Genomic DNA, 23,362 nt, shown 5'->3' on the forward strand with positions numbered 1-23,362 from the left:
GCTACCCTGCCGCCCCTTATGCACAAAAAGCTTATTTATCTCAAACTTTGTGCACAAATTTTCATCCCTGTTAGTGAGCATTTTATCCTTTGTCAAGATAACCTTTCCACCTGACAGGCCACTAAAATGTGACGTTTTTTTCACACAGTACAATGCCACAGTTGTCTAAAGTTTTTGGTGAGTGTGCAATTTGCATGATTACTGCAGGAATGTCCACCAGAGCTGTTGCCGGAGAATTGAATATTAATTTTTCTACCCTAAGCCATTTTAGAGAATTTGGCAATACGTCCAACCAGCCTCACAACTGCAGACCACGTGTACGGCGTTGTGTGGGCAATTGGTTTGCTAGTGTCAATGTTGTGAACAGAGTGCCCTGTGGTGGCAGTGAGGTTATGGTACGGACAGGCATAATCTACGGACAACGAACACAATTGCATTTTAATGCACAGCTCCATGTCGCAAGGATCTGTACAAAATTCCCTGAAGCTGAAAATGTCCCAGTTCTTCTGGCCTGCATACTCACCAGACGTGTCACCCATTGAGCATGTTTGGGATGCTCTGGATTTACGTGTACGACAGCGTGTTCCAGTTCCCGCCAATATCCAGCAACTTCGCACAGCCATTGAAGAGGAGTGGGACAACATTCCACAGGCCACCATCAACAGCCTGGTCAACTATATGCAAAGGAGATCTGTCTTGCTACATGAGGAAAATGGTGGTCACACCAGAAACTGACTCATTTTCTGATCCACGCTCCTACCTTCTTTTTAAGGTATCTGTGACCAGCATTAAGGTATCTGTGCATATATGTATTCCCAGTCATGTGAAATCCATAGATTAGGACCTAATTAATGTATTTCAATTGACTGATTTCCTTATATGAACAGTAACTCAGTAAAATATTTAAAAGTGTTACTTGTTGCGTTTATATTTTTGTTCAGTATGTAAAAGAACAGCTGTTCAAGCGTGATCTCATAAACCGGTCAATAGTGACATCAAGTGGACGTCCACACAATACGCACATTGGATGTGCACATGCGCATTGCTCTCCTGTCAGACGGAAGACATGAATTCTCCTCCCATTTCCGGCTCGTTCTCTTTCCACCCTTACGTGACACGATGGTAAGGCTTCTCTGATTCTTCTACAGGCCCAGTCTGTTGAAATGAAATAAACATACGAAAATACACCGCTGGATTGGTCGTTTATGTATAGAAAAAAGTCATATGTAATACATTTTTCAGATTTAGTGTTTAAAATGTTTTTTTCTAGCGAGGAATGATGTGAAATATGGTTAGCTAGTTATCCGCATGCTGCCACAACAGCCACGCGCTTGATTTGTGGCTGTTAGACGACCCCGGTTGCAAACTATCGGAATGCATTGATATAAATTGTCAACCAGGTGATCGGCGCCAAACTGTATATTCAAACAGAATAATAATCAGTTAGTCTATCGTCACAGTTGGTTGGATAGCTAGAAAACAGATCAGCAATAATAGATTTTGACGTTGGTTGGCTAGCTAGTAGTAGTTTAGCTTGGAAACTAGCTAAGTTAACGCACTCATGTTTCCTAGGCGCAAACACTTTTAGTGTTTTCGTAATCAGAATGATGTGGCACAGATGAATAGGGGAAATCGATTATATATATATATATATATATACATTGCGTTGAATTTGTATTATCTGATCAGTTCAGGAACGTTGTAAGCCAGGTCCCGAGACTTGACTTGTTGCTGGCTGTCACATTGGTTTTATAGTGTTATAGTGTGAATAGTGTTAAATCTAACTGTGGCTCCATCTCAGTGCTAGAGTTGTCACTACCCACCCTGGTTCGATACCGGGCTGTATAACAACCGGCCGTGATTGGGAGTCCCATAGGGCGGCGCACAATTGGCTCAGCATCATCTGGGTTAGGGGAGGGTTTGGCCGTCATTGTAAATAAGAATTTGGTCTTAACTGACTTGGATAGTTAAATAAAGGTTAAGTAAAGAACTGATATCTTCTCCCCAGACTAAGAAGAGAAGGAACAATGGCCGTGCCAAGAAGGGACGTGGACATGTCCAGCCCATCCGCTGCACCAACTGTGCCCGGTGTGTTCCCAAGGACAAGGCCATCAAGAAGTTTGTCATCAGAAACATTGTCGAGGCTGCTGCTGTGAGGGACATCACAGAGGCCAGTGTGTTCGATGGTAAGTAGCTGCTGAATGTCAATAAAAACATAAAAAATATTGATGTATCCAGTATAAGGACTGTGGAATGGCAGTCTCTGAATGGCAGTTTTTTATTTTATTTTTATACATCTGTAGCTTTGGGAATATTTTACTGGATGAAATGTGAAAGTATCGTGAGCTCTATATTTTTCCCTGTATACATGTTATGGCTGGATTGAATGCCTCTGTGACCTAGACTACAATGGCTTAATTAATGGCTACTGTAGTATCAATATTCTGGCCTAACTGTGAGGGGTCATTGATCTAACCCTGCCTTTATTGTTATCTCCCCTCTCCAGCTTACGTGCTGCCCAAACTGTATGTGAAGCTGCACTACTGTGTGAGCTGTGCCATCCACAGCAAGGTGGTGAGGAATCGCTCCACCGAGGCCAGGAAGGACCGCACACCACCACCCCGCTTCAGGCCCAGCGTAAGTTATAGCACTGTGTACTTGGCTATGCCTTTTAACTCCTAGTGAAGTTAAGCATCTCAATAATGCACATCCCTTTACTCAAATGACTGGAAATACTGGGTTCCATGTGATTGCATAGATTCTGGAAGGGTGTGTTGGGTGGGCTTTCAATCCAAAACCATGTAGTATAAGAATGTCAAGTTAATTTGACATTGACTAGTCAATTTACAAAATCAACTTATTGATTACAAACCTGAATGCATGATCTGAATATATTTAAATGAACCTAGTCTGAATCCTGAAGCTCCTATAAGGACAGGAAGTTAAGAGAAAGTAGAATAAAAGCATGTTCTGAATATTTGACTAAACATATTTATTCTCCCTTCTAGGGTGGTGCCCCAAGACCTCCTCCAAAGCCCATGGGTTAATGTCATTGACCATCCTAGGGATCAATATCATTTTTATGTAAACAAATAAAAGTGATTTAACTATGTCAGAAGTGTTACATTTGTATACCGACTTGGTAGAAGAGCCATATCAATATCTGCTTTATATTGAATGTCACATTAATGAGAACAGAATGTCCAATCAGAACATCATGTATTTTATTGGACATGCGTTACTTGGAACAGTGTTAGGCTGCACACCATAAAAGCACTTGATACCAAAAGTAACTTATTTCAAAGAATGAGGCAGTTTCGTGTCTCTGTTATCTTGAGGTAAATAGTTTTCTTTGTCATGTTACATTTCTTCTCACAAAATATTTCTAAAACATTGCAATTAAATGAAGGCCTAACTATGACAGGAACAACTATCCTTGAGGTTACTAACCTGCTGCTTGAAGATACTTCACAGTTCATACAGAATTAATTTGTCATCACACACGTTTTACATTTTAATAATTTAGCAAACTCTTATCCAGAGCGACTTACATGCGCAATTGGGGTTAAGTGTCTTGCTGAAGTGCACATTGGCAGATTTCTTCCCCCCCTAGTCAACCTTTTAAATACTGTCCCAAAGCTCTTAACTGCTAGGCTACCTGCCACTGGAAAGGATAAATAAGAATCTGATAATTACATTTTTTCACTCATATGTCATAGAATTATCCTATGTACATCAAGTGCATTCATAGTACAATAGATATTCATTTGTTCACACGAGGATGCAAACAGAAAACATTTCACATAAAATACTGAATTTGGTCTCAAACATTGTTCACCAGTCCCCACACTGTGATGGGAAACAAATACATTGAGGTTTTCGGTTGCTTTAAAATCACAGGAGGTAACCTTTTCTGGACCAATGGGTTGCTTACGCTGTGGCTGGACTTGGGATATAGCTGAAGCTGATCACATCTACCAAGGCTATGCTAAATGTGTCACACTACAACATAGATATTCACATAACTATACAAAAGTGATAAACTTCATAAAAAATAGTCTTTGATAGGCTGAAATATTTTAAGTACTTTTCTCACTGTCCATTTGTGCAACTGGAGTCAACCCATCAAGACATTGTCCTTGTTTCCTGAACCATTCAGTGTGAAATTACACAGTTCTGTGGATGTTCACATCTGAGTCACCTCTAAATTAGGATGGCGATGACAACCTTAGTCACAATGGTTAGGGCCCTGTGTTTCGGTTAATCATGTTATATGACCTGGATTTTAACCTTTATTTTAAGCCTTTTCCAGAAATTAGAATTCGATGACAATTGTCTGAGGACAGTGCTGGACCATCTGACATAAAAGAAAAGGGACAGTTTGATGAAGAAGCTTTAAATAAAGGTCATGTGATATGATTAACCAAACAAGGCCCTAACAATGGTCAATTCAGCACCAATTTTAAGAGGAGAGGGACAGACCAATTAGAGCCCCCAGTTCTGTAGATGACCCCTTTTCATAAATAAGACCCTATGTGAAGAGCATTCTTCCTATACAAAGTCTTTTTTTTTTTAAAGCATTACATTGTAATTTATCAGTGCAATCTCAGGAGGAAAAATAGATGAACATATCAAGAATATTTCAAGGACAGTTTTTTTCCATTTTCGTAACATTGCAAAAATCTGAAAATTTCTGTCCAAATACTATGTGGAAATGCTAATCCATGCTTTTGTCACTTGTAGATTAGACTACTGCAATGATCTACTCTCAGGCTACCCAGATAAAGCACTAAATAAACTTCAGTTAGTGCTAAACACGGCTGCTAGAATCTTGACTAGAACCCCCCAAAATATATAATTACTCCAGTTCTAGCCTCTCTACACTGGCTTCCTGTTAAGGCTGGGTTGATTTCAAGGTTTTACTGCTAACCTACAAAACATTACATGGGCTTGCTCCTATCTATCTTTCCGATTTGGTCCTGCCGTACATACTTATTGTCCCTAGAATTTCTAAGCAAACAGCTGGAGGCAGGACTTTCTCCTATAGAGCTCAATTTTTATGGAATGGTCTGCCTACCCATGTGAGAGACACAGACTTGGTCTCGACCTTTAAGTCTTTATTGAAGACTCATCTCTTCAGTAAGTCCTATGATTGCGTGTAGTCTGGCCCAGGGGTCTGAAGTTGAACGAAAAGGCACTGGAGCGACGAACCGCCCCTGCTGTCTCTGCCTGACCTGTTCCACTCTCTCCACTGGGATTCTCTGACTTTATTATGGGGGCTGAGTCACTGGCTTACTGGTGCTCTTCCATGCCGTCCCTAGGAGGGCTGAGTCACTGGCTTACTGGTGCTCTTCCATACTGTCCCTAGGAGGGGTGAGTCACTGGCTTACTGGTGCTCTTCCATACCATCCCTAGGAGGGGTGAGTCACTGGCTTTACTGGTGCTCTTCCATGCCGTCCCTAGGAGGGTTGAGTCACTGGCTTACTGGTGCTCTTCCATGCCGTCCCTAGGAGGGCTGAGTCACTGGCTTACTGGTGCTCTTCCATGCCGTCCCTAGGAGGGTTGAGTCACTGGCTTACTGGTGCTCTTCCATACTGTCCCTAGGAGGGGTGAGTCACTGGCTTACTGGTGCTCTTCCATACCATCCCTAGGAGGGGTGAGTCACTGGCTTACTGGTGCTCTTCCATGCCGTCCCTAGGAGGGGTGAGTCACTGGCTTACTGGTGCTCTTCCATGCCGTCCCTAGGAGGGCTGAGTCACTGGCTTACTGGTGCTCTTCCATGCCATCCCTAGGAGGGGTGAGTCACTGGCTTACTGGTGCTCTTCCATGCCATCCCTAGGAGGGCTGAGTCACTGGCTTACTGGTGCTCTTCCATATTGTCCCTAGGAGGGCTGAGTCACTGGCTTACTGGTGCTCTTCCATGCCATCCCTAGGAGGGGTGAGTCACTGGCTTACTGGTGCTCTTCCATACTGTCCCTAGGAGGGCTGAGTCACTGGCTTACTGGTGCTCTTCCATATTGTCCCTAGGAGGGCTGAGTCACTGGCTTACTGGTGCTCTTCCATGCTGTCCCTAGGAGGGCTGAGTCACTGGCTTACTGGTGCTCTTCCATACCGTCCCTAGGAGGGCTGAGTCACTGGCTTACTGGTGCTCTTCCATACCGTCCCTAGGAGGGGTGAGTCACTGGCTTACTGGTGCTCTTCCATACCGTCCCTAGGAGGGCTGAGTCACTGGCTTACTGGTGCTCTTCCATACCGTCCCTAGGAGGGCTGAGTCACTGGCTTACTGGTGCTCTTCCATACCGTCCCTAGGAGGGGTGAGTTACTGGTGCTTTTCCATGCCATCCCTAGGAGGGGTGAGTCACTGGCTTACTGGTGCTCTTCCATACCGTCCCTAGGAGGGCTGAGTCACTGGCTTACTGGTGCTCTTCCATGTCGTAACTAGGAGGGGTGCGTCACTTAAGTGGGTTGAGTCACTGACGTGATCTTCCTGTCTGGGTTGGCGCCCCCCTCAGGTTCGTGCTGTGGTGGAGATCTTCGTGGGCTATACTCAGCCTTGTCTCAGGGTAGTAAGTTGGTGGTTTGAAGATATACCTCTAATGGTGTGGGGGCTGTGCTTTCGCACAGTTGGTGGGTTTGAACATATTGGCAATGCACTGTTATAATCTACACTCGGCACAGCCAGAAGAGGACTGGCCACCCTTCAGAACCTGGTTCCTCTCTAGGTTTCTTCCTAGGTTCCTGCCTTTCTAGGGAGTTTTTCCTAGCCACCGTGCTTCTACACCTGCATTGCTTGCTGTTTGGGGTTTTAGGCTGGGTTTCTGTACAGCACTTTGTGATGTCGGCTGATGTAAAAAGGGCTTTATAAATACATTTGACTGATTGATTGAATACCCTCCAAAGTTAAAAGTAGTTTTCACGTCATGCTATTATCACATTCAAGCCAATAATCTAGAAGTGCAATCCTCCATTAAATGTAGCAGCCTCGTCTACCTGACCACCTCAGTCGAGCCCTATCCATCACTGGACATGGGTCAACAGTCTGATCTAGACCAGTATTATAAGGCCCCTATTAGATTTCTTCTTAATCTCCATGGTTAAAATATGTAACCATCCACAGTGAAGGATCCACATCACCTAAGGCAGGATATTTCATGTTCATAATGTCCTTTACACATGATCACGTACTCCGTCATTACATTAACAGTTGTAAACAATATACCTTCTCTCAGTCACAACAAGATCATCCTGGGTTACTTATATGTAACAGTTAAGGCAAAGGGTGTCTCTCTGTGTGTAATCTGGTGCAGAACAAGCAGCCCATGTCACCTCAAAGAAGCAGACACCCCTGCCTTTCCCTCGCCCCACCCACCCCCTTCACCCCAGCCGGTCTCAATTCACTCCCACACCCTTGTAATGTGGAAGCAATACAGTGAAATCTCTACCACTACACTGATTATACCTATCCAGATCCTTCAGATGGGTAAACATTGAAGGGGAAGGGAAGGGGTAGGGCTGTTGGGACCGGCTCTCCCCCTTCGCTCCCGTCCTCAGCCCACCTGGTGCTCCTGTCCTCAGCCCACCTGGTGCTCCTGTCCTCAGCCCACCTGGTGCTCCTGTCCTCAGCCCACCTGGTGCTCCTGTCCTCAGCCCACCTGGTGCTCCTGTCCTCAGCCCACCTGGTGCTCCTGTCCTCAGCCCACCTGGTGCTCCTGTCCTCAGCCCACCTGGTGCTCCCCGCGGATGATGTGTGAGGTGAACTGGTAGCGGTTGCAGCTGCAGTGGCCACAGACGTTGCACTGGAAAGGCTGGTGGAATCCGTGGCAGCCCATGTGGATGGTGAACATCACGTGGTCCAGGAAGAACATGCGACAGTGCTCACAGCGGAATGACCGCACCGCTCGTCCCTCCCTGTCCACCACCTGTACCTGTATCGAAGCGTCCCCGGAGATGGATGGTGACCCTGGACCAGGGCTCCCCGATCCCTTCACAGTGGTGGGGATGGTGGTGTCGGTGTACCCTCTCTCCCTCTCTTTATCTGGGTCTTGGGCGTGTCTGGGATTGGGGTTTGGAAGGCGGTCGCGACGGCTGCTGGGCAGGGCTGGGGCTACGTACTGTAGGTTAGGGAGGAGGTGGTGGTTGTTGGAGTTGCTGGTTGGAGCTGTAACACCGGTGCTCTGCTGCTCCTCTGCTGTGCTCTCTGTGTCGGACTTGTCTTTGAAATCATGGCAGCCATTGCTGTAGCCATTGCTGACCGTGGGGCTCTGACCTGAGGGTATGTCCTTGTGTCCCTCGCCTGCTTCCCGTCCAGCGAGCTCCACAAACCTGGCCGCTACCCCACCTCCACGCCCACCTACGGCTCCATTGACCTGGGGACCCAGAGGAATCAGGTGGCTGTAAACAGAGCTGATGACTGGGCTGGGGTCAGACAGGCAGGCAGAGTAGGGCAGGGCCAGCTGAGGGGGCTCAGACCCAGGGTCCTCATCACCTCCATACCTGTGGAGATATCTGCCCCCCATCCCCACTAACCCTACAGCACCAGCCTCTCCCTCAAGGTGAGAGTTGGGTGCAGAGTGCAGGTCCCCATCCTTTTCCTTTTCAGGACCAGGGAATAGTTCAGAAGTTATATCAAGCTCGTTGAGCCTCATGTGCTTTTCTCCTGTAAAGAAAAGCGCACATCAGTGTTGCCAACCTCAGAATCACAAGACTATCGTCATGTTACAGCACTGTTGGGTTTCAATACCTTCAGGAACATGGACATATATAAACAGTAGAAAACTCACCCAGAAACTTCTGTGGAGTCGACCTCTTGCGTTTGGTGATGGTGTTCACCAGTCTGTCTATAAAAGGCAGTTTCTCAGTGGACGGCTGGAGGACAGCCTCTGGCTCAGACATCGGCTCCATACCTGGGGACAAAACACAACAGACTCTGTTCAAATACACATTGACATTAGAATGCAAAAACAGATGTGTTTTCTGGTTCACAGTGACTTTGTCCAGTGAGCTCAGACTGAACTAACACAACATGAAAGAGCTAAGTGTATTTCTGTAATCTTGTGTTTGTGTGGATGATGACAGTCAATGTGTGTTACCCTGTATATTTGATATTAAGAGTCTGTGTGTATGTTACCCTGTGCAGTGTGTTCAGTGTTGAGTGCTGGCTGATGGTTCTGTAGACACTTTAGGTAGTTGTGGCAGCGTTCAAGGTGTTCTTCCAGGGTGATCTGTTGCTTGTAGCTACGACCACAGTAACTGCACTTGTAAGGTTTACCCACTGTCAGAGAGGGCACTGCAGCCCAGAAACACAGCAATTCATGGGTCAGTCAATGGGTCACCCATGCTTCTCTTTTGGTCTGTTTTGGTAAAATGAGATCTACAAAATATGACCAGACTATTGATATTGTGTCCTAGGAAAGTTAGTTATTTCTGAAAGTAAGTCAAATAACAAGTTACATGTAGTTGTGCATAATTTAAGTTTTATTACATCCTTTAATACTTATTCATGACCTAGATGTTAGCCTACCATATGGAAAAGCATGAGAATACAATATGAATATTGTATGGCAGAAGTAGATTATTTGCACAAAAATCTAGTAAGAATCAGGTAAGATACAAATACATGATTTGTATGTACAGTGGGGCAAAAAGTATTTAGTCAGCCACCAATTGTGCAAGTTCTCTGATAGTGGAATTTCTAAATTCCTATATGTTTTATAGCCAAAATCAATTTCACACTCTCTCTAGTTCATTAATGAGGTGTAAGTTCATTAATTATGCATGAAGTAGATCGAGACCAGTCTTAAAAGCCAGGTAAGAGCGTTTAATTCCAGAGAGTACTAACCACATACACATATTTCCACAGGTTATAAACTGAAAATGACATCAGTTTCCCACACTCTCTCCGATTCTCACAATAGCCCAGTGTTTTTAGGTCCGGAGATGCTTTCTACTCCCCTCATAAACCAGACATTCCAATCTGTCTAAAAGATATCTTCTCCTCCACAAATGGTACATCAAGGACCATTCTTATCTGTCAGAAAATATACGTCATCCCTCTCCCTTAAACCACCCGAGAGGTACAGACAATTAATTCGTTTTGCTTGCATTTTCAGTAACAGCTTAACCATAAATTTCATATCATAACATAATAGTATCAGAATAAATGGTTATTTAAATAAATGTATACATAATTAATCATTTGAACAATAATTTCCTCTAACATTCTCCCACTTAAAAAGATGAGAGAGGCCTGTAATTTTCATCATAGGTACACTTCAACTATGACAGACAAAATTAGAAAAAAAATCCAGAAAATCACATTGTAGGATTTTTAATGAATTTATTTGCAAATTATGGTGGAAAATAAGTATTTGGTCACCTACAAACAAGCAAGATTTCTGGCTCTCCCATACCTGTAACTTCTTCTTTAAGAGCCTCCTATGTCCTCCATTCGTTACCTGTATTAATGGCACCTGTTTGAACTTGTTATCAGTATAAAAGACACCTGTCCACAACCTCAAACAGTCACACTCCAAACTCCACTATGGCCAAAGAGCTGTCAAAGGACACCAGAAACAAAATTGTAGACCTGCACCAGGCTGGGAAGACTGAATCTGCAATGGGTAAGCAGCTTGGTTTGAAGAAATCAACTGTGGGAGCAATTATTAGGAAATGGAAGACATAAAAGACCACTGATAATCTCCCTCGATCTGGGGCTCCACGCAAGATCTGGGGGATGTGCTTTCTCTCTCTCGGAGGACCTGAGCCCTAGGACCATGCCTCAGGACTACCTGGCATGATGACGCCTTGCAGTCCCCAGTCCACCTGGCCGTGCTGCTGCTCCAGTTTCAACTGTTCTGCCTGCGGCTATGGAACCCTGACCTGTTCACCGGACGTGCTACATGTCCCAGAACTGCTATTTTCAACTCTAGAGACAGCAGGAGCGGTAGAGATACTCTTAAACGGCTATGAAAAGCCAACTGACATTTACTCCTGAGGTGCTGACTTGCTGTACCCTCGAAAACTACTGTGATTATTATTTGACCATGCTGGTCATTTATGAACATTTGAACATCTTGGCCATGTTCTGTTATAATCTCCACCCGGCACAGCCAGAAGAGGCCTGGCCACCCCTCATAGCCTGGTTCCTCTCTAGGTTTCTTCCTAGGTTTTGGCCTTTCTAGGGAGTTTTTCCTAGCCACCATGCTTCTACACCTGCATTGCTTGCTGTTTGGGGTTTTAGGCTGGGTTTCTGTACAGCACTTTAAGATATCAGCTGATATAAGAAGGGCTATATAAATAAATCTGATTTGATTTGAATGGCACACATACACAATCGACGTCTCAAAGCTTAAAAATCCTTCTTTAACCTGCCTTCTCCCCTTCATCTACACTGATTGAAGTGGATTTAACAAGTGCCATCAATAAGGGATCATAGCTTTCACCTGGTCAGTCTATGTCATGGAAAGAGCAGCTGTTCTTCATGTTTTGTATACTCAGTGTGCATTTTCAGGTATGAGTTTCCATGGTTAAGGATGGGCAGCACCTCCTACTGGACATTTGATTAATCTACAGCTATGCCTTGGTCAGGGTTTTAACTAAGTCCAGCCCTGCTTAACTTTAATATTTGTCACTGACTATTACCAATGTTCTATTGTGAGAATTATTATTGAGCGAGCCATTCCAAAGGGTAGGTTTAACAGACCAAATTAAATGTAACTATACTTTATTAGTTATGTATCATCAATTATACTATTTATACCTAGATTTCCCTCCCCCTTCTCATCCCCCTCCTGCTCCTCCCTCCACCCCACCCCTGCCACACCCCCTCATCCTCCACCTCCTCCTTAGAAAGCTTACCTTACATGTCTCTCGTATGTGTTTTATATTTCTGTCTAAAGATTACCCACCCATATAAGTCAGATATTACAACAATCTTCTATTAATGTTGTATGTGTATTTGTTGCCAAGTTCCAGATAGAAGATAATCATCTTGTTAGATTCTTCTATATCTTTCCATATGGGACAATGTCTCGCGTATGTTTTTTAAAGATAACTGAACTAAATTACTACCGCCCCGTAGCACTCACTTCTGTCATCATGAAGTGCTTTGAGAGACTAGTCAAGGATCATATCACCTCCACCTTACAGGCCACCCTAGACCCACTTCAGTTTGCATACCGCCCCAACAGGTCCACAGATGATGCAATCGCCATCACACTGCCCGATCCCATCTGGACAAGAGGAATACCTATGTATAAATGCTGTTCATTGACTACAACTCAGCATTCAACACCATAGTACCCTCCAAGCTCCTCATCAAGCTGGAGGCCCTGGGTCTCAACCCGCCCTGTGCAATTGGGTCCTGGACTTTCTGACGGGCCACCCCCAGATGGTGAAGGTAGGAAACAACATGGACCCTCAACACTCGGGCCCCACAAGGGTGTGTGCTCAGCCCCCTCCTGTACTCCCTGTTCACCCACGACCGTGTGGCCACACACGTCTCCAACTCAATCATCAAGTTTGCAGATGACACAACAGTAGTGGGCTTGATTACCAACAACGATGAGACAGGGTACAGGGAGGAGGTGAGGGCCCTCGGAGTATGGTGTCAGGAAAACAACCTCTCACTCAATGTCAACAAAACAAAGGAGATGATCATGGACTTCAGGAAACAGCAGAGGGAGCACACCCCTATCCACATCGAAGGGACAGCAGTGGAGAAGGTGGAAAGGTTTAAGTTCCTCGGCATACACATCACAGGCAAACTGAAATGGTCCACCCACACAGACAGTGTGGTGAAGAAGGCGCAACAGCGACTCTTCAACTTCAGAAGACTGGGGAAATTTGGCTTGTCACCCAAAACCGTGACAAACCTTTACAGATGCACAATTAAGAGCATCCTGTCGGGCTGTATCACAGCCTGGTACCGCAACTGCACCGCCTTCAACCGCAAGGCTCTCCAGTGGGTGGTGCGGTCTGCACAACGCATCACCGGGGGCAAACTACCTGCCCTCCAGGACACCCACAGCACCCGATGTCACAGGAAGGCCAAAAAGATAATCAAAGACGAGCCACGGGCTGTTCACCCCGCTATCATCCAGAAGGCGAGGTCAGTACAGGTGCATCAAAGCTGGAACTGAAAGACTGAAAAACAACTTGTATCTCAAGGCCATGAGACTGCTAAACAGCAATCACTAACTCAGAGAGGCTGCTGCCTACATTGAGACCCAATCACTGGCCAGTTTAATAAATGGATCGCTAGTCACTTTAAACAATGCCTCTTTAAATAATGCCAATTTAATAATGTTTACATATCTTAAATTACTCATATGATATGTATATATTGTATTTTATACCATCTATTCCACCTTGCCTATGCCGCTCGGCCATCGCTAATCCATATATTTATAAGTACATATTCTTATTCACCACTTTAGATTTGTGTGTATTAGGTAGTTGTTAGGAAATTGTTAGATTACTTGTTAGATATTACTGCACTTTTGGAACTGGAAGCAGAAGCATTTTGCTACACTCGCATTAACATCTGCTAACCATGTGTATGTGACCAATCAGATTTGATTTGATTTGATTTATATAATACATGGAACATTTTTGTTATGTGTAAATCTTACCCACCCATAAGTAATATATTACAAGAATCTTCTATGAATTTTCTCAGTGTATTTGCTACCGTATGTATTACTAACATGTTCCAGATATAACCCATGTAACAATCTTGTTTAATGTGTGTGTGTGTGTGTGTGTGTGTATATATATATATATCTTTTCCATATGGGTATGGACTCCCCCTTCTCTGTGAATTCCAGAAATTGTTCTCTGTTCCACACCTTTGACGTTTTAAAAGACCCAACTTGCCACCGCAACGTTCCACCTTTACCGAGCAGTCAAGAGACTGACGTCATTTCGCCGAAATCTGAGGTTTGCAAGTTTGCTTTTCTTTGAAACTGAAATTATTTGTTCAGAACAGCAGGCCCACCTTGCTCTGCCTGTCTCTATCAACACCTGTTGAATGCATGTCTTCATTAAATTGAAAAACACCAACAGGACATCCTGTTTTGAATACTTTTAAATGTCATATTTTGCACGTGTGGTAAAGTACATTCCTGTAAAGACAATAGATATTTGTCTATTTCCTCTGAGCCCCACTCTAGAGAGCTGAATGGACTTTTTTGCAAGAAATATATGATTTTGTTATTCTAAATCCAATTGGACCCCAAAAAATAATTGAATTGAAGACACTGTGAGAACAGATGACTCGCTATTACAATACATTGTAATTACACAACACAGTGGGACTGCGGCTGGTAGCAGCTCTATTCCCCATCTGGTCCCACTAAGCCCACTTAGAGCCCAAATGGTCTTACCAGTTTCCTGGCTTGACATTAGAAAGCAGGCTACTGTGTCTTACCAGTGTGTGTGCGGATGTGTCCAGAGAGTGCGTCCCGGCGGCGACAGGCGTAGTTACAGAAGGGACATTTAAAGGGTTTCTCTCCAGAGTGCAGCTTTATGTGGCGCAGCAGGTTCCCCTTCTGGGTGAAGGAGGCTCCACACTGGGTACACTGGAACGGACGCTCACCTGACAACAACATGGACAGTCTTTTTTTCCAAATCCTACTATCACCTTGGAACAAAACAGTGGAACAATATTCAGTCAAAATGTATGGACCATATGGACACCATGTAAAGAAGGGTTCAAAGGGTTCATGTTGATGAGGAACACAAAGACCTATCAAAGACCTGGGGTCAATACAGTTTTCAGTTCAGGAAACTGAATAGAAACTTTCCCGTTGTCTTCTAGGGGGATTTTTCAACCTACTCTGTTGTCTGTTTATCTGGCCTCACCTGTGTGGATGCGCTTGTGCACCATCAGTACATTGGGCCCGATACAGTTCATTCCACACACGTCACATTGGAGCTTCCCATTTGGCAGTCGGATGGGACCAGGGGATGCAGAATGAGGACTGGCCAGCTCCCCGTAACCACTTCCTGCACTCCCTCGACCCACCCTTCCTCCCAGCTCTCCACTCCCGTCTTCTATTGTGCCCTCTCTGTCATCCCTCTCTCCTTTTCTCCTCTCTGGCTGTAGAGCACCAACAGGCTCATTGTCACTGTCCTCCTCTACCTTAATAGAGTTCACTGGGTAGAGTGGAGACAGGGGAGAGAAACTTTGTTCAAAACCTTCATCATAACTTAGCATATGGAACGATATAGGGAAAGGGATGGGAAATGTATTTTGTTTTATTGCAATTAAGTAAATCTTTATAAATTGAAATACCAAAATGTATCATATGGAAATAATTCCTCAAGTGAGATAACTGCTGGTGTTCTTTATAGCTTTCAGTCAGTTTTGCATGTGATATATTATACAGTACATTCAATAGGTTCTATACTGTAGATCACAGATAAGAGACTTAAAAAGATGACTGACCACCGAGAGATTGGTTGAGAGAAGACTGTTGAGTTCTCACGGCCGGAACCCTCAGACCTCCACAGAAATCACCATGCTCCGTCGCTGTCTCTCCTCCACTGGCTGTGAAGTGAACACAATGTAATTGTGATTTTTAAAACCTTGTTTCTATTGAACATGCCATACAAATAAAGGCATTTTAATTGATTATATGAAGAGTGCCTTGGTCTTTTCATTTTGAACACAATGTAATGTTGGGACATTTGATGCCATTTGATGTTCTTATACTGGATACACTGCCTGTCCTTTAGGACACCTACAACACCAGGTGTTGCAGGAAGGCCAAGTAGATCATCAGCATCCCCATCCACCCGAGCCATGGCCTGTTCTCCCCGTTTCCATCACTCAGACGCGGGCAGTATAGGAGCATCATGGCAAAAAACTGTCAGTCTGGCCAATAGCTTTTACCCTCAGACCATCAGGCTGCTGAATAGCCACCACTAGTCAGCTACCTGCTCTCCCTGTCCCCATCATTACATTGTTAATATGTATATATTATTATTTATATTATTATCTATTTTTATTATATTGGTAATGTTTTATTTCATTTTGTCCTGCATTGTTGTATCTCGGAGGTCAATAATTTCACTGTACCCTGTAATTACATCTGCAACCCTGTACATGTGACTATTAAACTCTCTAATCTATCCAGTCTTTAAAATACTTTTAGTTTTCTGATTACCTGACATATATGAATGTCCATTGCAGTCATCAGCATTCATTCTCTCACCAGCTGCCTGTGGCACAGAGACAAAAACAGACAAGTCAGAGCAAAGATATGGTCCAACTCATGAGATATCCTAGCATACAACAATCTTCATCTTATCTTAAGTACACCCACCTGTCCTAAAACAACAACAAAAAATGCCATTTTGGATACCATTGTATGATGCTCACCATGTTAATTGTATCCTTTGCAGTAGATTTCTTTTGATTCAAATATGTCTGAAGCCCAATGTAAAGCTGCAATAAATGCAGTATTAAATTGTTTCACACAAGTCTTTGTATTGTGTGTCTAACTGGTACTTTGCTCTAGTCTATCTTTCTAGATTCACCTATCCTCAGTTGCCAGGAAATGCACATATGAGAAGATCAACATTTATAGTCAGTAACTGCTTGAACTGCCCTCCCTCCTACACCTACACATACCCAGGAAATGTGGGGTATAAATTTGATCACATTTCTCTGGTTTATCATCATGGTAGGTATATCAATTATAACATTTCATTAGTTTCATATATTTTAAATATTGTATGGATATTCTAATCAGAAACAAAAGTAACATTTTGGTTACTGAGTGAGCCTGACGGGGCCATCGTAAAACCAATCATCCATTAGCAAAAGAAGACATTGGAGCAGTAGACAACAGGGGCATAGCCGCAGGGAGATGTTTTGAGTTTCGGGGGGAGTTGGGGACAGAATCTATAATCACATTTGAGTACTGACATACAGTTAAGCAGACACATTTGTAGGATTTCCACAGGTCTCTTATAAATACATTTCATGCTGTTCTATGTCATTTACATGATAGAAGACATTAGTAGAATATTTTTTCATACCACACAAATGACCAAATGCAAGTAGGATACCATTTTTTCCCCCTTCTTATTTATAATAATTATTTTTATCATTATTATTATTGTATATCATTGTTATTATTGTAGGCCTGTTTATTAATCTAAACCAGTTTTTTAAATATGCAAAACATAATTTGTTTCATTCTGTTGAGACATTTTTGTTGGCTAAATGAAGTTACATTTGTATTTTTTATTGTTTGCTCTGTATATAGTTTAAGTTATAAGTAGGCCTTTTGTCAAATAAATATCATTAGCCTATTGCTATCATTTGTTGGGTTACAGTAGGCACTAGCCTTTTTTGGTAGTTGCTGCAATCTAGCCTGTTCAAAACTTTTGTGAAGGTTTAAACCAGTTTGCAAGTGTTTGGTTTCATTCTGTTGAGCCATTTGCTTTGGCCAAATTAAGTTCCAACTGTAACGTTGTGTTTGCTGTTATACAGTAATATCCTGCTCGTATTTTCGCTATAAACAATGGCTTGACTTACTTTTGATATTACCCTAATAAAGTTTATAAACTTTTGTGAAGGTTTGGTGTGGATTTTAGCCTACACTGCAGGCCTATGATATGAAGACATTGTGCCCCGGCAAACAGTATAATGCTTATCTTTCCCAAAAATATTTGGATTAAAACAATGACGAAATAGCCTCCTTCTGTATGCCTATATCTGTATAGCCTATCTAACAAGGATAAAGAAACGCATGTTGGTGTCATAGCATGCTGCCGGCATCTCTCTCTCTCTCTCTCTGTGGCTAGGCCTAAGCTTCTCTTTGTTTATATTTGTTATATATTAATATCATACAGCCTATAGGCCTATGCATACAATGCGCTGATGCATTTAGTGCTCAAATCTCTGACAGCTGAACAGTGAGGTGGACAAGTATTGTTTTATGAAAGTAAAAACCAAGAAAACAATAGGCTATAAAGTTTTGCATATGCTACACATCAAAACACAAGGAATAGTGTTTTTGTCATTTGTTAAGTTAATTTTATAGACTAGTGCAGCCTATACTATATACTATATACATACATACATACATATACACACACACATATACATACATACATACATACATACATACATACATACATACATACATACATACATACATACATACATACATACATACATATAGTATAGGCTGCACTAGTCTATAAAATTAACTTTCCAGTGACACTGACTCACTCAATGATGAAGATGAAGCATAAGCTACTCACCTGTGATGACCAATGAGCTTGTGCCAATATCTCAAGATAACCTACTTTGAAAAACAGTGCTGTTTGCTCAGAATCGGCCTTCCTGACAGTAAATGCTTGCGATAAAATTTAACCCACGGGTAATTTCTTTAGAATCAAATCAAATTGTATTTGTTACATTCTCCGAATACAACAGGTGTAGTAGACCTTACAGTGAAATGCTTACAAGCCCTTAACCAAGAAGCTAGACGCTATTGATCCTCTGTATATAAATTATGCTCTCTGGTGTAGTATTTAGATTTTTTTACATTTATTTATGTCTGATCAGACAGGAGTAATGCCATTTTGGGGGCAATTGTTTTTTATAAGGAAATTCTGGCAAAATTATTTCAATTTAACCCGCAGCACCGCTACTTCCCGCAGCTATGAGCAGGGGCGGTACAGAAGCAACAGGCGCCTGTACCGCCGCTGCGGTGTGCCAATCATCTTCATGGGAGACATTCGTCTCCTTAGACAGGAACTTCCCCATCCGAAAATGACACGTCAAGCTAGCAGAATACCGTTTCTTCTGAGCCGTTGCTATGGCACCCACCACCCAACAAAATGCCATACATCTAAACTAGTCCGAAACACATCCTTGCCAAAATGTCACTTTTCATGTCATACCTTCGTTGTTAACAAATGCATCACTATCTTCCTTACCCGGTGAAAGACTATTTTGTCTTTTTTAAATGTCAGAATATCTGTTTGTTGATATCTTTGACGACGGCAGCATATCCGGAATCTTCTTTTACCTGGGAATCCCGGCCGTCACTAGTTAACACAGCCACAAAGTCATACATCCCGCCTATTTCTACAATATATCTTCTTAAATCAGATTTTAAACATAACCGTAACCACATAGTAACCTTATGCCTAACCCTAACCTTAAATTAAGAATAAAAAGCACATTTTTATTTTCATACATTTTTACGATATAGCCTTTGTGGCTGTGTTATCTAGTGGAAACCGGGAATCCCAGACAACTTCCGGGCCCATACTGGGATATAGTGTTTCCACTAGTTCCCACAGCCACAAAGTCAAAAGGGACTAAAAATTCATAAAAACAAATATGTTTTGGTCTTGATTTAAGGTTAGGGTTTGGTATACGCTTAGCAGTGTGGTTAGGGGTTGGGTTAGGTTTCAAATCAGATTTTGTGTGTAGCTTGTGAGGTGTGTAAATACTGTTTTTTGGATTTTGTTGTGTTGCTTTTTGTGCTATTGCTGTCAGTCTGCATGCTACGGGTTGCTTGTCATACGTTGCTCTGCAAGTGCTCACTGCTCATTGTTTGTTTGTATTGTTATTGTAATTCTTTAAATAGCTTGCAGAGGGACATGGGGTTGAAAATTAGCCGGCTGGCTAAAACCGGCACTTTTACTGAAACGTTAATTTAATGTGCACTGTCCTTGTAAAAATAAACTCAATAAAGTAAAGTAGAAATATACCGGGTTTAAGACTTTGGGGCTGTGGTAACTAGTGACGATTGGGATACCGGCCGAAAATACAACAGAACCTGATCATCAGCCAGTGATTGCCGACAACATAGATGCGTAATAATGTGAGAAACAGCTGATTTAATCAGCCACCAAAAACAAGCCTAAATATTTGTGCATCAACCATGTGTGATGTGGTTGCTAATGTAGCACTTTAGGCTACTACTAGTGCATTCATTGTCAATCATTAGGGTGATGCAATTGCTGATCAAAAAGGAGGCAGGTAATTGACAACATATTTGAATGAAAAGTAATTAACTGTGTGAATGTACTTAATAATGTATACTGTGAAGAGTGAAGCATTCCCAATCCATAGGTGTTCTACCAGAAGATGGCAGCAAACACCACCAAGACTACCCCATACACAATGTATGTTCTGTGAGCTGCTCTGATGTTCAAATGAAGTATACTAGTCATGTTACAACCCCCTGTAAAGTATGTTAATTCATATATTTGGTACATTTCATGACTCGAATAACGGGCTGACTGTAGATCCCTTTTAGTGAAACCAGCTATGTGCCACGTCATTGGCATTGCAAGGTTGACAAGGGTCTAGGAGGAAAATCATTTATTTCAATAGAGGCTTCTGTCATCTGAGCAGAATCTGATAGGCTTCCTGGATCTGTATAAACACATTCTGGGAATCTTCCATCTTGTTGCCAGGGTTACGTGAAGTTAATTGTTATCTCCTCCATAAAGCTGCCTCATTCACTGATAACAGCTGAAACGCTATACATTTACATAGTATGAGGTGGGCACAGAAGGGCATGCTCATTGATATATGACAAATAGAGCCAACCAGCAACATCAACACTATATGACGGGAATGTATGTATGCTATTGTAACGTTATTGTAACTGCCCCAAAGGCAGCCACATCAATAGTATCTTACAGTGGCTTTCGAAAGTATTCACCCCCTTGGCATTTTTTCTATTTTGTTGCCTTACAACCTGGAATTAAAATGGATTTTTTGTGGGTTTGTATCATTTGATTTAGACAACATTCCTAGCACTTTGAATATGCATTTAAAAAAATTGTGAAACAAGCAAGAAATAAGACAAAAAAAAACGGAAAACTTCAGCGTGCCTAACTATGCATTCCCCCAAAGTCAATACTTTGTAGAGCCACCTTTTGCAGCAATTACAGCTGCAAGTCTCTTGGGATATTTCTCTATAAGCTTGGCACATCTAGGCACTGGTATTTTTGCCCATTCTTCAAGGCAAAACAGCTCCATCTCCTTGAAGTTGGATGGGTTCTGCTGGTATACAGCAATCTTTAAGTCATACCACAGATTCTCAATTGGATTGAGGTCTGGGCTTTGACTAGGCCATTCCAAGACATTTAAATGTTTCCCCATAGACATCTTGAGTGCTGCTTTAGCAATATGCTTAGGATCATTGTCCTGCTGGAAGGTGAACCTCCATCCCGGTCTCAAATCTCTGGAAGACTGAAACAGGTTTCCCTCAAGAATTTCCCTGTATTTAGCGCCATCCATCATTCCTTCAATTCTGACCAATTCTGACCAAAATATCCCCACAGCATGATGCTGCCACCAACATGCTTCACTGTGGGGATGGTGTTCTCGGGGTGATGAGAGGTGTTGGGTTTGCGCCAGACATAGCGTTTATCTTGATGGTCAAAAAGCTCAATTTTAGTCTCATCTGACCAGAGTACTATCTTCCATATGTTTGTGGAGTCTCCCACATGCCTTTTGGTGAACACTTTAAGCAATGGCTTTTTTCTGGCCACTCTTCCGTAAAGCCCAGCTCTGTGGAGTGTACAGCTTAAAGTAGTCCTATGGACAGATACTCCAATCTCTGCTGTGGAGCTTTGCAGCTCCTTCAGGGTTATCTTTGGTTTCTTTGTTGCCTCTCTGATTAATGCCCTCCTTGCCTTGTCCGTGAGTTTTGGTGGGCGGCCCTCTCTTGGCAGGTTTGTTGTTGTGCCATATTCTTTCCATTTTTTAATAATGGATTTAATAGTGCTCTGTGGGATGTTCAAAGTTTCAGATATTTTTTTATAACCCAACCCTGGTCTGTACTTCTACACAACTTTGTCCCTGACCTGTTTGGAGAGCTCCTTGGTCTTCATGGTGCCACTTGCTTTGTGGTGCCCCTTGCTTACCTTCAAAATCAATTGCTCTTTATTTAATATCATATGAAAAATATTTTAAAAATCAGCCAAGACCTCAGAAAAAAAGGTAGACCTCCACAGGTTCATCCTTGGGAGCGATATCCAAACGCCTGAAGGTACCACGTTCATCTGTACAAACAATAGTACGCAAGTATAAACACCATGGGACCACGCAGCCGTCATACCGCTCAGGAAGGAGACGCGTTCTGTCTCCTAGAGATTAATGTACTTTGGTGCGAAAAGTGCAAATCAATCCCAGAACAACAGCAAAGGAACTTGTGAAGATGCTGGAGGGAACAGGTACGAAAGTGTATATCCAGAGTAAAACGAGTCCTATATCGACATAACCTGAAAGGGCACTCAGCAAGGAAGAAGCCACTGCTCCAAAACAGCCATAAAAAAGATAGACTATGGTTTGCAACTGCACATGGGGACAAAGATCGTACTTTTTGGAGGAATGTCCTCTGGTCTGATGAAACAAAAATAGAACTGTTTGGCCATAATGACCATCGTTATGTTTGGAGGAAAAAGAACACCATCCCAACCGTGAAGCACAGAGTTTGCAGCATCATGTTGTGGGGGTGCTTTGCTGCAGGAGGGACGGGTGCACTTCACAAAATAGATGGCATCATGAGGGAGGAAAATGATGTGGATATATTGAGGCAACATCTCAAGACATCAGTCAGGAAGTTAAAGCTTGTTCGCAAATGGGTCTTCCAAATGGACAATGACCCCAGCATACTTCCAAAAGCAAAATGGCTTAAGGACAACAAAGTCAAGGTATTGGAGTGGCCATCACAAAGCCCTGACTCATATCCTATATAAAATGTGTGGGCAGAACTGAAAAAGTGTGTGCGAGCAAGGAGACCTACAAACCAACTTATTGTGGGAAGCTTGTGGAAGGCTACCCAAAATGTTTGATCCAAGTTAAACAATGTAAAGGCAATGTTACCAAATACTAATTGAGTGTATGTAAACTTCTGAACCACTGGGAATGTGATGAAAGAAATAAAAGCTGAAATAAATCCTTCTCTCTTCTATTATTCTGACATTTTAAATTCTTAAAATAAAGGGGTTACCCTAACTGGCTTAAGACAAGGACTTTTTACTATGATTAAATGTCAGGAATTGTGGAAAACTGAGTTTAAATGTAGTTGGCTAAGGGGTATGTAAACTTCTGACTTCAACTGTAAATAAAGTCCACCTGTGTGCAATCTAAGTGTCACATGATCTGTCACATGATCTCAGTATATATACACCTGTTCTGAAAGGCCTCAGAGTCTGCAAATACATCCACGGGTACACCTCCATTTGCTGCAAATGATGTCAATTAGCCTATTAGAAGCTCCTAAAGCCATGACATAATTTTCTGGAATTTTCCGAGCTGTTTAAAGGCACAGCCAATTTAGTATATGTAAACTTCTGACCCACTGGAATT

At 42.6% G+C, this 23,362-nt stretch overlaps 2 protein-coding genes across 2 annotated transcripts; one reads left to right on the forward strand and one right to left on the reverse strand.

The window, feature by feature from the left end:
• Positions 1 to 1,035: 1,035 nt before the first annotated feature.
• On the forward strand, positions 1,036 to 3,112 carry LOC115132494 (small ribosomal subunit protein eS26). The gene is made up of 4 exons (XM_029665189.2): positions 1,036 to 1,122; positions 2,009 to 2,186; positions 2,507 to 2,637; positions 3,009 to 3,112. Exons 1-4 carry the CDS (start codon positions 1,036 to 1,038, stop codon positions 3,045 to 3,047), a joined length of 435 nt encoding a protein of 144 aa, XP_029521049.2. The 3' UTR covers positions 3,048 to 3,112.
• Positions 3,113 to 7,385: 4,273 nt separating this feature from the next.
• On the reverse strand, positions 7,386 to 16,219 carry LOC115132493 (zinc finger protein Eos-like). The gene is made up of 7 exons (XM_029665188.2): positions 16,170 to 16,219; positions 15,449 to 15,550; positions 14,863 to 15,156; positions 14,429 to 14,596; positions 9,128 to 9,286; positions 8,781 to 8,903; positions 7,386 to 8,656 (listed from the first exon to the last, which is right to left on the reverse strand). Exons 1-7 carry the CDS (start codon positions 16,207 to 16,209, stop codon positions 7,716 to 7,718), a joined length of 1,827 nt encoding a protein of 608 aa, XP_029521048.2. The 5' UTR covers positions 16,210 to 16,219; the 3' UTR covers positions 7,386 to 7,715.
• Between the last annotated feature and the right edge of the window lie 7,143 nt (positions 16,220 to 23,362).

Source organism: Oncorhynchus nerka, linkage group LG7 (assembly GCF_034236695.1).
Source record: "Oncorhynchus nerka isolate Pitt River linkage group LG7, Oner_Uvic_2.0, whole genome shotgun sequence".
In the NCBI taxonomy this organism is placed as follows: Eukaryota; Metazoa; Chordata; class Actinopteri; order Salmoniformes; family Salmonidae; genus Oncorhynchus; species Oncorhynchus nerka.